Source organism: Pelodiscus sinensis, chromosome 1 (genome assembly GCF_049634645.1).
Source record: "Pelodiscus sinensis isolate JC-2024 chromosome 1, ASM4963464v1, whole genome shotgun sequence".
Taxonomy (NCBI): Eukaryota; Metazoa; Chordata; order Testudines; family Trionychidae; genus Pelodiscus; species Pelodiscus sinensis.
Window position 1 is genome coordinate 162,939,437 of NC_134711.1, and position 15,756 is coordinate 162,955,192.

The following is a 15,756-nucleotide window of genomic DNA, read 5'->3' on the forward strand; positions in this document are numbered from 1 at the left end:
CCATTAGGTATCTAAATACTTTTGTAAATCAGGCCCTGTAAAAATGCATGAGCCTTACAGTGTTCTCTGAGGCTCAGATGATCTAGGATCTGCTCACAGGGGAAGTGAGCTTTGGAGTCCAGAACCAGCCCCCTTCTGAGAATGCACTGTCAGTAGCTATTTAAAGGAAGAGTTATAGAGAAATAGCCGTGTTAGTCTGATCTTGGTTAAAAAAAAAACCCAACCCAGTCATGTAGCACTGTAAAGACTAACAAGTTAGTTTATTAGATATTATTAGGAAGAGTTGTCGGCCTCTGTCAGCTGCTCATAGTTGCTGTGTTGTCCTTTGGCAGGAGACAGCACTGCATAGTTCGGACCCCAAGTCACTGAATGCAGGGTTGGGAAACCCAAGGCCCAGGGGCCAGGTGTGGCCCCCAGCTTGTCTGGATCCAGACCCTCAATGCCCCACTGCAGGGCTGGAGCATGCAAAATTTACTAGTCTGGGTCTCCCTAAGCTCTGGTGTGTGAAGGGAATGTGGGGAGTGTCTGTCTCCTTCTCAGCCCTATCCCTTTCTTCCTGTTTCCCTTTCCCCACCCCCATTCCACCCAGGATTCCCCCCCCCCCCATTCTGTCCTCCCACGTCAGCCACACAACCAACCCCTTTTGTGCATTTCTCCCCTTCCATGCCCTGTAGTCCCCAAACTGGAGAAGCTCTGTCCCCAGGCCACTGCCCTAGGGCACAGCAGGAAGTAAGAGCTACTCCAGTCCTAGAGCCTCAGAGGGGTCCAAGTGCTGGGTTCCCCTGCTACACCCCAATCTTCTGCCAGTTCACAGGTCAGATGTGGGGGCTTGGGTGAAAGGCACCAGTGCTTCCCCTAGCTGGGGGCCTCTGCTGGGGATGGAAGTTGGGTCCATTGGGGGTAGAGATCTTTGCCTGGGGACAGAATCCAGACTAATGAGGGAAGAAAGAGGGTTTGGAATAGTGCCTACTGCAGAGGTAGTGTGGGTGTCTTCTGTCCTCTAGCTTCAGCTGGGAATGGGTTCAGAAGCCATGCAGGGCTTGCCCCATGCTGCCTTCTGCCACCAGGCAGCAGAATTTTTCCAGCCTCTCCCCCAGTTGGCGGGACCCCACAGGCCCAGTGGCTGATCCACCACTGTACACCATCACCAGTGAGAGTTCTACAAGTCCCCATTATCGTCAATCCTACGGATGCACCCAAAAGAACAGAGCCCAGCTCACACCTGAGGTCAGCAGACACATGTGTGAATCCCCACAAGAAGCACATTTGCTGCGTAAGGCGGTGCTAGTTTACAGTCCCCTGGCAGAGTAGAACTTCATTTTTAGAAGCTGGAATCTCAGACCAGCTTTCAGGTGTTTAAGGTTGAGTTACACCTCAGTGAAAAGGGAGATGCAAAGTGCTTCAGGCCCAGGTTCCTTCAGGGAAATTGTTTCACCCTGCAGCTAGTCCTGAGAACTCTGCAAATGCTTCAGGAGTGCAATGTTAACTTGGATTGAGAGCTGGTTCCAGTCTGAGAGAGTCCAGTTTCTTAGCTTAAAAGGTTTGTTTCGGAGCTGAAGGAGGGGCGAGGATGGAAATAAGCAGCAAAAGAGGGGAAATGGGTGGACTCGGCTGGACTGGGTGGTTGAGGATTTTAGTTGCGTCTTTGTGGTAGTGCTCACAGTTTGCTAGGCACTCTCCAGACATTTGAAAAGGGACACTCCCTGCTCTGTGGGGCTCAAGATCCAAGGCCAGCCTGGGCAATCTTTGCACCTAGTTATATGTTAACCGTGCACAATCTCTAACCCTGTGCTAGAAAATGGGCTTATGGAAAAAAGGATGAGGGGAAAGGTAGCAAAACATTTTTTTCTCTGCTTTCTTTAATCCATTTAACAGAATAGGCCAAATTAAGAGGTCACTTAAATAGCAGCATCAGATTTATGCTATGATGCTGGTGTGAGCCTGATTTACTATAACTTTCCAAGGGGACTCTGATTAAATTATACAAGGAAAACCAAGGATAGGGTATAAAACTGTGGGGAACCTTGCTCCTCCTAGACACTGCATTACTTCTTATGCACTGACCCCCACCTTTCTGCCTATTAGGTGTGTAACCTAGGCTCATTGATCGGCCTGTAACTTACAATAAATGGTGTCTGTCATCTGAATTTGTCTCAGCATGTACAGCGAAATTTAGTTATTTATTTTTGCGCGTTCTGACGTCCTAGTTCTGCACTAGTGGGATTTGATGTGTATCTGTGACCAATGTTCCCTCTGAGCTAGGTGGTCCCACAGCTTCCCAGGTGATTAATCAGCCCCAGTCAGTCAGCTCTGTGCAGGGAGTCCTGGGCAGGGCGGATTAATCACCTGGGAAGCTGTGCTGCCTCCAGCTTAGAGGGAACACTGGCTGTGAAATCACCTAAAAGGCCCGAGCCAGCCAATGAGAATATGGTGAGGGACAATCACTCTAACATGCTGAAGGGAACAGTCCTGCCAAGTGAGTGATGGCACCACAGCTGAAGGCTCGTCTGCATCTGATTTCTTTGCTTATACTCCTATTCTACGCCCGCGTGTACCCATAGTCGAAGGGGTCAAAATGTGACTGACGAAAGCATTTGGATCCAGCACTGCAGAGTGCACTCGAATTCTGAGCACTTAAGGATTTTTATTCTTTCTTTAGCCTGTGAACAACTGAGTTCCCACTACCCTGTCCCTCAAGAGCCAGCAGTGGGAACTGCATTGAAAGAAGTGACATCATTCACCTCTTTGAAGTGACATCGGAAGCAGCATCTTTCTGATTAGACCATATTTACAGGTAACTTTCTCTCCCATTTGTTGAGGCAAAATGAATGCTCCTATACTATGTGCTGATAATGTTAGAACACAAAGTGCTCTGTTGTTTTCTGGGGCTGTAGGGCTTTGTGGTCACTTACAGCTGATTAGATGACAGGGTCTTCTGAAGTCAGGGTGTCCCTCAGCCAGATATCTGCAGAGATTTTGGATTTGGTTTAGATTTAATGTGACAGATGCCAATCATCTTCAGTTTCTCCAGGGCTCTTGATCCTTCTCGCAATATAATCAGTATGGCTTTTGGGGCCAGTTCCTCTCATGCCGCCCCTCCAATTTGCCTCACCTCCAGAGCTCACACCAGCAGGGGCAGAAAGAGGAGCTCTTTCTTTGATAAATCTAGCTCTTGGCTCCTTTGCACAGATTGCAGACCAGAAGGCTGTCTATTGCCTTAGAGGTGGGTTTGCTCATTCCACAAGCAGGCCAACAAGCAGCTCTCATTCGCAATGTTTTTCAGTCACTGCACAATTGTATCCAATTTGATCGATTCACCAGCAATCAGCCTCTCACCAGCCTCTCACGTGGATAATCTTTCATGTGAATTGCACATAGATCACGTGCCTCTCCGGCTGCATATAATGGCCACAAGGATGATCAGGGGAGGGCTGAAGAAGCAATGGGCAGAGATATAGAGGAAGGATGTGCCTGGAGCTGAATAACACCATTTTTCGTCGTATTTGTCTATGGAGCTGCCAGCAGTGACTGAGCCTCCCAGCTCATGTTGACACTCACAGGCTCTTGGAGCTCATACCACGCCACTAGAACTAGCTCTGCAGGCTACCTGTTCCCCTCTCCTAGCTTCAGACCCTGAGCTCCAGCCAGAGCTGCAACATGTGCCTCTCCTGCTTTGTATAATGGCTGCAAGGGTGATCAGGAGAGGGCTATATTCAGCAAAGGTAGTATGAACCCTGCAGGTGTGTGTCTGCTGACCTGGGCTGGGCAGCTCACTGCAGTGAGCTGTCTAGATGTACTCTAAATGTCCATCCCTCTTTGAGGTACCTCCTTCCAAACCCTCCTCTTCAGCAACTTGAGGAGAGTTTTCTCTTGGAGGGTTTCCCATAGCAGCCATGTGGTGTTCCCCAGGTAAGCCCCAGAAGCAGGAGATGGCTTGAAAATGCTGCTTACTTTTGACAGATCAAGTGAAAGATGCAGAGGAGGCTTCTGGGGAAGGGTCAGCCTGGAAACGGGGTTAGAAAATGGAAGCCCAATGGTAGGTCCTGTGACTATAGGGTGAGGGAGAGCTCTGGTTACGCTTCCACTATGACTTTGGACACTGGGGAGTCCCTCTCTGTACGCCTGGTACCTGACTTGGCTTACTGCCGGCATCGCCTCTCTGAGATGCTGCTTCCAAATGCTTAGAGACTGGGGAGGAGGTGAAATTGGAATTGCTCAACTGTACTGCTAACAAAGATCATGGGAAGGAGCAGAAGGCGGGAGGGAGGTGAGAGTGGCAGTGGCTTTGTAAAATAAGAGCTAATTATTATTATTTGGGGAGAAAATGATCTGGATTCTACCTCTGCTGCACCAGTGGCCAGTATGTGACCAGGGTGACAGTTGTGACGTCCCCTGGGTCACATTTGTTTGTTTTTCTCGTCTGAGAATAGACAGGCTCACCACTTGGCATACTGCGAGAACGAAAGAAGGGGAAATCATTGTAGTCATTTTTTCTCATTTCCAAACCCAGCCACCCACTCCCTGATGGGGGAAGGCCCTCTCTGGAACAGATACCAAATCTTGGTTAGCATGTAGTCCGAGGGAGTTTATCAGCACAGATTCTATGATGGGAGTTTCCCTACTGAATAAATCCATTCCATTGCATTCCTCTTTCTCAAAATCCTCCTCACTTTTCTGTAAATGCTTGGCAGTCCCAAAGCTGTAAATAGCTGCTGTCTCGTGGCCAGACCCAGAGATCAGGTGGCAGAATGCTGAGATCCATTACTACCTCTGTTGATGATCATGGGATAGTCATTTACACTAAAATGCAATTATTATCTATGACATATCAACCACAGCCTATTGTAAGTCAGACAGTTTGGTATGCTGCTGAATCATTCTTATAGTTATGGGTAGGCAGTGACCCAGCTGCATGGGGAGGCTAACCCCTGGCCCCTCCTCTTGTTCTCCCCTCTTATACCCCCCTTACCGCTGCAGGAGCACAAAGAAAGCCCACTGCAACCCATGTCCCCAGCACTGCTTTGTTTTGGGCAGTGAGGCAAGGCCTGGCCCTGGTGTGCTGCAGCTTCAGCACCCACAGCTCCTGAGTGGTGACCAGAGCTCCAGGGCTCTGGACCCCAGAGCTTTGGGCAAGCAACACAGCCAAACCTGACTCCCTATGGGAAGTAGGCTGGTCTGGGGGCAGGGACATGATAGGCTGTTTGGGGATACGCAGCCTCCTCCTGCCTACAATACCCACTGCCCATGCTATTCTATCAATAGTGTATTAACACATAAATGAGCCAGACAGATTCCAATTCTGTGTCTGTCAGTGTCCTACTGAGACATGGAGACCTTGGCACGAGCTGGCAACTCGTCTGCCAACATCACAGCAGCTACTTGAGATACTTTCAGCATAAACAAATACGGAAAAACATTATAGGAGTTTCTGTAATCTATGATCTCATCGTATAAGAGCCTTATGTTTCATGTTAGCATGTATCCTCAATATCAGACCAAAAGCGGTGAAAGTTTGAAACTGTCTGGAAATGGGGGATTTGACTTGGTTCTCTTGGAAAGCCATAAAACAACTCAGGCTTGCTTGGAAGTTCTATGGCTCTTTCAGTGAACCTCAGGGCTCTTTCAGGCTGGGTCCATAGCACTGGATATCCGTGGCCACATTGTATGGCTTTATTCCAGGCATTTAAAAGCTCCACATAGCTCTTACTGATCTGGTACAGGCAAATTAATCCCACAAGGCTACCACCTGTCCATGGCTGGGCAATGTCGCCTCCTGATCTAAGTCCAATCTTCAGGGCTCAGCGTGCAGGGACTTTATCTCTGAAGCAGGCTCTGTGACCAGCAAGTTCTAGCTGGCAGTGACCAATGAGGGCTTCAATCCACACAAGGCCAGTTTTCGATAATTCATTCCTCTTACTGATAAAAGTCAAACCCTCAAAAATACACTTGAATCACCGTTCACAATGCATACGAAATGCCTCCTGTCGCCCGTTGTCTTGTTAAGCAACCAGACTAGGGAGTGAGGGTAGCTGTGAGCCTGGCCCAAAGTGCATTTAACTCAAGTGGAACAGCTTCAACAAATGAAAAAAGCAGCAAGCTCGGAGCTCTTACAGCACAGGGGCAGTCCCCTGCATCAGGACAGACTCAAACCCACACCTGCTAAGCACCCAGTCTAAACCTCTAAGCACCCAGTCTAAACCTCTTGGCTACAGGGAAAGTCGGAAGTAGTTCTTGGCCTAGCCAACATTTAATTAAACAGCTTCCACAGGCATGAGGGAATCACGCCCCACATTGCCCAGGGAACACACACAGTACAACTGTGTTTGAAACCCCTCCAAAGCCTTTCTTAAGGCAGGCAGCGGGAGGAGCAAATCCCCAGCACCTCTAAGCAAGGCAGGCAGTCTAACTACTGGACTACAAATTGCAAAGTTGTTGCTGCTCAAATAATATTTAACTAAAGCACATCAGCTTCAGCAGGCAAGCTCACAGGGTCCCCAGCCTCCATCATCACCATAACTAGCTGTATAACCCAGGCATGCACATGGATTGCAGCACATTCCTCTTCCCACACACTCTTTTCAGGGAACAGAAAGGGGATTTGACCCAGCAGCTCCCCTAACACACCACAGAAGCCCTACCTCTGGCCTAGAGAGGTACCCTCATACACCACAGGGGAAATTAAGGTGGTATGACTGGCTAGACTGGGTCAGACCAATGAGCCTGCTGGCTAACAGTGCCCAATGTCAGATGCTACAGAGGCAATGGACAGAAAAGGGCAATAAGCAAGTGATCCATCCTCTGTCAGCCACTCCCAGCAGCTGGCAGTCTGAGGTTTAAGGATGCCTGGACCATGGGACTGTGTCCATGACCGTTTTAGCTAATAGCACTTGGTGAAGTTTCATGCAATTGCTCACTTTTCAGGTTGGCCTTCATGCCATCGATTGGCAAGGAGTGCCACCTGCTGTCTGTGCCATGCAGAAAGATGTATCACATTTGGTTTGGTTTAAACCTGCTGCCTAGTTATGTCCTCAGGTCACCCTGACTCTTGCATTTATGTAAATAACACATCCTTAGTCACGTCGCCACGTGGTTTATAGAGCTCTAGCAAATCCCACCTTGGTACTGGCTTGCCCATGCTGAAATGGGAGCCAGCCTCCACTTTCCTGCAGGCACAGGTGAAGTAGGCTAAAGGTTACATGGTAGATGCCAAAAATAATTTCTCGTGAGGTACCTTTTAATACTCCACCAAACAGCTAAGGTGAGCTGGGGAAGGAGGCTGAGGCCTAAGTGGTTCCTGGCTAGGGAATTACATGCAGAGGTAGGTGCCTGGGAGGGGATAGATACTGTTTCAGTTTCCTGCTCTCTGCCTAAGGAGAAGAAATTTGTCTAGGGCTCTGTATTCTCTAAGGCTACAGCTACACTACAAACTTTTTCCAGTAGAGGAAATGCAAATGGATCGCTCTCATTTGCATATTCTCTTCTGATCCTTTTTGCTGGAGAAAAACGCAGCATAAGGGTTCTTGCGCAAAAGGGGGTGGGGTTGCGCAAAAAGGCACTGTCTACAGAGCACTTTTTTGAGCAAAAACCTCTTCTGCAAAAAGGATCGGAAGAGAATAGGCAAACGAGAGCATGAGATATACAAATGAGTGTTCCAGTTGCATTTCCGCTTCTGGAAAAAGTTTGTAGTGTAGCCGTAGCCTAAGGGACAGGCTAAGGCTGTGTCATTAAGTAGCAATTAGGCAAGATCTAATTGCTGAACTCCTTTGTAGTCCAAGGGTCTGGTGCTTACCCAGCTATGTGGGTTCAACTCCTTCCACAGCTTCCTGAAGTGAATGCTGGACTAAGAGGTGTTCAACCTGGTGGGCCTGGAGTCTTGCCTCATCCTGTTCTGCTGCAGCCATTCCATTTTCATGTGGGTCATAAGGCTAGCAAACACCCTTGGATGTGTGCTTAGCATGTGTTAGCTTGGGGTTCAAATTCCCCCTTTATACTTGCTGAGAAGGGACTTGAACCTTTCTCTCTTACCTCTTGAGTTAATGGTCTAAGTGCTATTCTGATCTGGGGCCTCCCTTGTGCTAACAACCAGCCCTATGCAGCTTACTTGCTAGGTGTGTGCCCAGAATGTTGGAGGTTGAGCTTCACATCCCCTTGTGGCTGGAGTAGAAGCTATTCCCATGTGCGGGTGTAACCACCACCAGGTGGATTTGAACCTTGGACCTCTGGAGCTGAGTATAGGAGCCTCTACCCTCTGAGCTAAAAGCCAGTTGGCTCCCAGCCCATGCTGTAGAGGTCTCTTGACCTTAACTGTTCCTGTGGTCGAGGTACCACTTGCATTGCTCAGTAACCACACTGGGGCTATGTCTACACTGACACGATCTTGCACCAGAAGTATGCAAATGAGGCTAAGCATGGAATATCGCCGAGCCTCATTTGCATATCTAATGAGCAGCCATTTTTGCAGAAGAGGCTCTTGCACCAGAAGGAGCTGTCTACACTGCCCCTTCTTGCACAAAGTCGTTATTCCTGAAAATAATCAGTGTAACAGCATTGCGCAAGAGGGTTTTTCTTGCGCAAGAAGGGGCAGTGTAGACAGCTCATTCTGGTGCAAGAGCCTCTTCCGCAAAAATGGCAGCTCATTAGATACGCAAATGAGGCTCGACGATATTCCACGCTTAGCCTCATTTGCAGGGCTCGACAAATAATACAATCTACAAGTAGATTGTAACCCGGAAGAGCTGGGTTCAGGTGATCTGAGCATGCACAGATCGCTGGACAGCGCAGCTGGCGAGTGGGGCTCGCCGCAGTTCAGCGAGCCCTGCTCATTTGCATACTTCTGGCGCAAGATCACGCCAGTGTAGACATAATAGGTGTGTGGGTTACACTGGCTCTCACTCTTTCTTTTGGAGGCTAGGCCACTGTCATTAAATAGTTAGTTACTGAGCCACAAGCTCTCCGTGAGACTCCCTGTAGTCCAGAAGCTTGGGTGCTTGCCCTTTCAACAGTGCAAGTGCCCGTTCAAATTTCATGAGAAGGGATTTGAACATTGATCTTACCTCTCAAATGAATAGCCTGAGTGCAAGACTAGCAAGTGGCTGGAGGTGGGGAGCTCCTTCAGCCTCGTTTGTTCGCAGCTGGCCACGTTCAATAAATATGAAATGAGAATTGGGCCACTTAACCCTCATGACTCACCCCGTGTTCCTGTGCTTTGGGTACCTGTCCCAGAGGCAAGGAAATGCTGGTTCAAATCCCTTTTGGTTATTGAGGGATGAGTGCCAGTGTGATCTAGAACCATCAAGTATTCCACTTTAACTATATATTAACCAGAGCACAGTAAACTTTCAAGGCCCTCTGTGGCACGGGGGGGGTTAGGGTGCTTACTTGAGATGTGCATGCCCTTGGATCAAATCCCTGCTCTGCCAGGCAGAGGGCATCTGGTGTGTGTGAAAGCTGACCAAGAGGCCATTTGCAGCTCTTCTTGCCTCTTTAATTGAAGACGAATTGCTGCTGGGCAGAAACCTGCTCCCCCCACCGCACACACTTGTCCACAATGATGAGGATAAAGGCCCAGGGTGTGGCAGACCCCAGGGCATGTCCCTGCTCTTTTGAGGGATATGAACTGGGGGCTCCCACTTCCTGGAGAGAGTCACTGGTGAGCAATCGCTGTCTGAATCCCCCTCCCTGTCCCAAGAAGCCAACGGCCTCTTGAGAGAAAGAGGGGGTTCAGACAAGGCTGGCCCACCACAAAGGACAGTCACCTAAGAGGCAGGAAATCCTGTGCAAACCCCTGCTGAACAGACAGCTGCGCAATTTGAACCAGGCTCTTCTACAACCCAGGCAAACACCTTAACCACAGGACTAGAGTGAGGCTGATGGGAGAAGCAGCTGCGTGGAGGCAGCTCCCCAGGCTGGGCCCAACTCAAAATCCATCCCTGCTCCACATAGACTCCCTCCCTCTCTCCATTGCCTCTTTCTTCTCTCTGCTCACTCATTCCAGCCAAACCCCGAACCCAAATGTAGCAAATGACATTTGGAAAAAACACTCTTCTAAAATGTCCTAAAGACAATGGAGCATGTTTCAAGACATGATGCAGCCCTTCTCTGTTTTACGTTTTCTTCATCAATATTTCTAAGCTGATTTGTATATTTTAACTATACTCTTAAGCCTTTATAAAGCAATATGAGTTGCTACATATTTAAACTCACTGAAACAAAGACATTGTTTTACATTAATCAGTGTGAGCCGCTTAGTATATTCACAACAAAGTTCATTGCTTTTAGAAAAAGGGACCATTAATTTGTTTTGTGAGATCTTCCTAGCAAAACATATTAATGAAATGTCACTGTATGGTTGTTAAAAATATGTCTCCAAAGATTTTAGGCATAACAAAGGATTTATGGGTGACAAGTTCTCTTAAAACTAGTTAATTGAATAGTCAGGAATGAAAGGGGAACTCATTTGTGCAGCAATCTGGAAGAAAAGGATGATTGTGCCTCTAAGGGCTCTCTTCAAAAGGAGGGTGAAAGGGAAGTAGCAATAGATAGAAAGGACTGGAAGGTTTTGGAAGAAAGTTTTTATATTATAGTACAGGTTGTATTTCCAAAATTGGGGACTCTCTGGTGCCGGACCACGGAGCCTAAGGGCAGCAGGGCCAGCAAGGCAGGACATCCGAGTTGGCAGGCTGGCTGGGGCAGTGTGGGACCAGAGCCAAAGCCATCCAGTAGCCCCCAGGAGTGCAGGGCCGGGATCGGAGCCCCGCTACTTCCCCCAGCTGTGCAAGGCTGGGGACGCTCAGGGACCGGGTCAGAGTTCCAGTCCTGCAGCTGCTCAGGAATGGAGCCCCATGGCAGGAGCCAGAGCCTGTGCTGCTAAGGGAGCTAGCAGTAGCTGAGCAAGCAGCCTAGCCAAGTTGGAGCGAGGGGGGCAGGCATGCCTGCTGGGGTAGCCTGCCAGCAGCTGGTGATGGGCTTGGGGGCCAGTGGCAGGAGATGTCCCCTGGGCCAGCAAATTCTATTGTTCAGGACCAGTTAGGTCCCAATAATGCCGAATCAGAGCGGTCCAACCTATCATTAAAATTAAAGTATGTATTTTAGAGAGAGGTGATTTTTTGAAGAATTTATTTAAAGAACTGTATGTCTGAAGAGCCAGGCATTGATGGCTAAAGCTGAATATTCAGATTGCACCTCTAACTATCTATACAAGGATTTTTTTAGGGATGTGATTTTTTTAATCTTCATCAACAAACTAATTAAACGTTTAAAGCAAATTTTAAACGAAGGCCCTGTAGCCATAGTAATGCACAACTGGTTTTGTCAGTAAATTCAGAGCTGGCAGGTGCCTGTTACATGGTTTCATTACCACTTAATGACTCTTTCACAGGTTCAGTGTGATGCTAATAGGTCTGGCAAGCTGGAAGGCTACTGGGGAGGAGTCACCAGTCTGCAAGCATCAAAAGCCTGCTGTGGGAGCCCTCAGGAATGGTCAGAATAGGGATAGGAAGAGGGGACGTGTTGAGCACTAAGACCCAGGGAAGGCATTGCCTCCTCTTGCCTCTTATACCCACCACCCATGCTGATAGCCCAAAGTAAACCCTCTCCTCAGACAACCTGCAAGCTTTCACAAGGACCAGTGGCTAGCCTCAATTCCAACCCAAAGTGTGGTACACAGCTTACAATGGCTGCCCCTGCACAGACAAAGCACCCTCCTTCCTATTGCTTTTTACATTTGATGCCACCATGAGGTCTGCAGGTGGCTTCTGTTGCCTCCTCCACTGTCGCTTTCAGGAATGTATGAGGAGTTAAAAAAAATCTGACCTTTGTGTCTCCACAGATCTTGTATCCCGTGTGCCCTGCACTGCAGTCCCCCATTGTCCTCCGTGGCCAAGGCTTATTCCATAGACTGTTTGGCTCTTCCAGAAGAGGATGACAGAGCAGGCAGGAAATCTGCTCAAGTGGACTAGAAAGATAGCATTTGTGACTGAACACCACTGCGATGGAAGCTTAGAACAGTCAGGCGCCAGAGCCCTGTGTTTGCAAAGCCGCCCGGCAGAGAAGCTCCATTTTCCTGATGAGCTGTAAGAAATGTTGCCAGCATCCTAATGCTTCAGTGCGCCACCTGCCTCCTCATGGTTTGGGATGTTCGGCTTTGAGATGTTCTCTTAGGCAAGGGTGGCCTGTGGAGCTCTGCCAGGTAGCCCAACCTTTAATAAGGAAGGGCTGGCCCTTGGGAGGCCCCAGACTCCAGTTTGCATTCTTGAGCCCCATACAGGTTGCTCCTCTATGTTAGAGTTCAGGGCAGCTGTAGTGTGTTCAATTCTGTATGGTTCTTGGGTTTGGACATTTTGCCAATACAGTTCTTGAGTTTGGATTAAGGATGTATTTGAGGAACCGACAATCACAGATGTCTACTGTCTTGGGCCCCTACTCCAGTAAGGGTGAAAGGTTCAGTCACTCTGTAAGGAAGAACTGAACAGAGATGGGGAAATACATCATATACTTATTTCAACAGCCATAATATACAATGTTGTCTGGAGTGGCATTTATATACTGACACTCTGGCCCTTTGCTACTAATGTGTGTACAGCTATCTGCCTTGTTTGCAGCACTAATGCTCGTGCTCATGACTTGTCTGTCCCAAAGGCCTCTCTACCCAGCAAGCCAAAGGATCACCCCAACGAGGAAGTAGATATGCCAAAGCTCATCTGAACTTTCCAGCCAACTAAGGCCATGCAGACACACCCAAGTGGTACTTTTCAAGTGTATATCCCCTAGTCAACACACTCATATGTGATCCAATTGCTCAGCAGCTAATTTACATGTGACATGAAGAAATAGAAAATTCATAATGTCTAGTTCCAACAACATAACTCTGCTTCCCCTAAGTGGACATGGGGGGGGAGATATTATATGGTAATAACAAACATCCTTGTTATCATTATGCTTGGAGGGGGAGGGGGGGAAACTGAGCCTTTTGCCTCTTGCAGGAAAATCGGCATATGAGACAACCCTTGGTTGGGATGCTGCTGATCTCATAGTCTATGGCTGCTGTTCTCAGACTCTGTCCCCTGTATCCATTCAGAAGCTGAAGCATGGAAGAGCCCTGCTTGGGCTCCAGCATTGAATAGAACCTATCCAGATCTGGCCTGAATGGTTTTATTGCCTACTGTGTAGGAAAGAGCAATTTCTCATTTTGAGGGGAAAAATCAAATCCTAAGAGGCTGCTTGCACAATGGGATTTACTAACATAACTCTGCCCCCGCTTGCCTCTTATCGTCTACTCTCCCCCTTCTGCTTTGTCTTTTAAGCTAAATGGTTACAGCTTCATGCATTACAGCTTCCTCCAGCCTATTTTGCAGCCATTGTTCCAGGTGTAACCAGTAGCTGCATGGAGACTGGTTGCACATTGCAGCTTTCTTGTTGGTCACTTTTTTGATGCTGCTGCAACCATGGTCTGCTCCACACCAATGAGGGCACAGCTAGGAAGCAGCATGAGGACACCCCAACCCTACACTCCTCTTTCTGGTAAATAGGAGTGTGAAAGAGAAATGACTGGAGGGCAGCCAAGCTGATAAAGGCAGCTTAGGGAGGGTTGGGCTCCGGGTGGGAAGCCAGTGCAAGTTAGGATGGTGGTGGGGTGAGAGAAAACAAAGTCTTTTTAAATGGCCCTTACTCTCTTCCAAAGGGCCAAGTGGCCCTGTCAGATACTTTTTCCTCCTTCCTACTGAATCAACTAAATTGGTAGCTGCTCAGCACTCCCAATAGTGTGGTTAGAAGTGATTGAGTAGAGAGAGAGAGTAATGGGCCACAGATGAAACCTGAACAGCGGACGGAACTTTTTTTGCGCTCCTTTTGCAGCTAAGCACGTCTCAATATTTGGCCTGAAGCATCACTGTTAAGCAAATGAGGCACTAGCACGACTAGAGGGACTCTAACAGAACAGCATCATGGGTATGCCACGAGCAGTGGGAATAGATTGTTACATTTTTTTCATTTCTCCCTGTTTCTATTACCCAGCAACTAGTCTGCATTCTTGCTACTACCAGCTTTATACCTGCTCAGAATTCACCTACTGGTCCACTGTCCCACTCCATACTTACCTGCTGCCTCTCAGCTTTATGCCTCTTTTCATACTTCTCTGTAACTTCCCCCATTCCTCTGAAGCCTCCTGGAAGTGCATCCATTTCACAATGTATTCCTGTATCAAAACAAACCCCTCTCCCCCAACTCCGAACCCTCTTCTTTCGGCTGTTTCGTACTTAATTATACTCCTGACTGGAGCTTGTAAGCTCTCTGGGGCAGGGTTTTTCTGTTCAGCACATGCTTTTGTAAATACTTTTATGCTACTGTAAAGACTTCCTTCTGGCTAAGGAATTTTACACTGACAAATATGGGCAATTTAGGTTTGATTTTTTTCCTTATAAAACATGTTTTATGTTTTCTACTGTCTCACGGTGTTTTCAGTGAAATGCACAACATGGTTTCCATGAGACCTTTCAAGCTTATTTAATACCTGACCCAATGTAACAGGTGAATTGCTTTCAGTTTAACATCTTCATTTTGGCTAAGATATTCTATGGGATCCTCCCTCCCCCCCCCCCCCTTAATTGTATTAAAAGGTAAACTCTGCATCTGATTTATTTTTCTTAATAAACGTATCCACTCTGTGTGCTGGAAAACTACATAGGAGTTAATTTGCTTCTGCACTGGCTAACAGCAGTATAGTCACAAAGTAAGCACTTGGGTCTGGATCTACAATGGGGACTTAGGTGGTGCATGATTGAGCTAAATGTTTACATGCCTTGCTGCCTAGTGAACTCCACAGCCCTGCATTGGGTGTCCAAGCTCCCTATTCAATGCATGGGGACAACTAGGTACCGAAGAATGGATTCCACATACTGCTTGCTGAGCAGCAGAAGCTATTTACAAGTGAATAGGAAATGAAGTGAGGCCTGAGTTATGTGGGAGAAAGGGAGGAACCTCCTTACACACAGGATTCATGGTTGTGAACTGACCTGCTGGAGTTAGGCCTGTATGCCAGGTCAAACCTATCTGAAAAACACAGTTGCAGTAGTGTCACTGCCCCTAACAATCACACACACACACACACACACACACACACACACAAAAGAGTCAGAGCATGTGAGAGGCACTTGCTAGGGCTTAGGCACCAAACTGTGTGGTGCTATCAGGACTTTACTGGCATAAACTTTGGTGCTCAGATCAGGTGCTACCCAATGGGTTGCCAACATACAGATTGTGTGCACAATTGGCTTTGGGTGGCAACCTGCATTTAGGTGGCTAGTTACACGAATGCGACCCTCAACCAAAGGAGGCTGAGGAGGAAAGGCGGCCTGCACCTTAAAACCCTGTCCTACAAGGTGTGTGCACAACGATGATACCAATGAGAGTCAAGAGATTTCTGCCCCTGAAAAGTCAGCATTAACAGTCACCAGGCAAGAGGCACGTGATAACTCCCCATTTTGTCCAGTAAATAAAGGAGCAGGTTGGTCACACTGGCATGCATAGACTGCATCAGTGCTAACTGCTATGTCTTGCACAATCACAACAGCAACTTTGAGAGCTCTTTCCTACTCCTCCCATGCCCCAATTCCACCTGTGGGACCCTCCACTATAGCATTAACACAGCACAAGTATGTATAGTACTCCCCCCCCCACACACACGCACACTCCTGTATATCTTATTAAATTTCAGCAACCTTGATGCAACATGCCACTTCTTACCACTAGTAAAAAATGCTT

General features: G+C 47.9%; 1 protein-coding gene across 4 annotated transcripts in view; it reads left to right on the forward strand.

Annotated features, from left to right (window-relative positions):
* CD80 (CD80 molecule) overlaps positions 1–15,092 on the forward strand; it is an 89,583-nt gene extending 74,491 nt beyond the window's left edge. For all 4 annotated transcript variants that reach the window (XM_006124238.4, XM_075909327.1, XM_075909334.1 and 1 more), the window contains 2 exons: positions 2,660–2,794; positions 11,828–15,092. In XM_006124238.4, coding sequence (XP_006124300.2) covers positions 2,660–2,754 — 95 coding nt within the window. In that variant the 3' untranslated portion in view covers positions 2,755–2,794; positions 11,828–15,092. The remainder of the gene's footprint in view (positions 1–2,659; positions 2,795–11,827) is intronic.
* Positions 15,093–15,756: the final 664 nt, after the last annotated feature.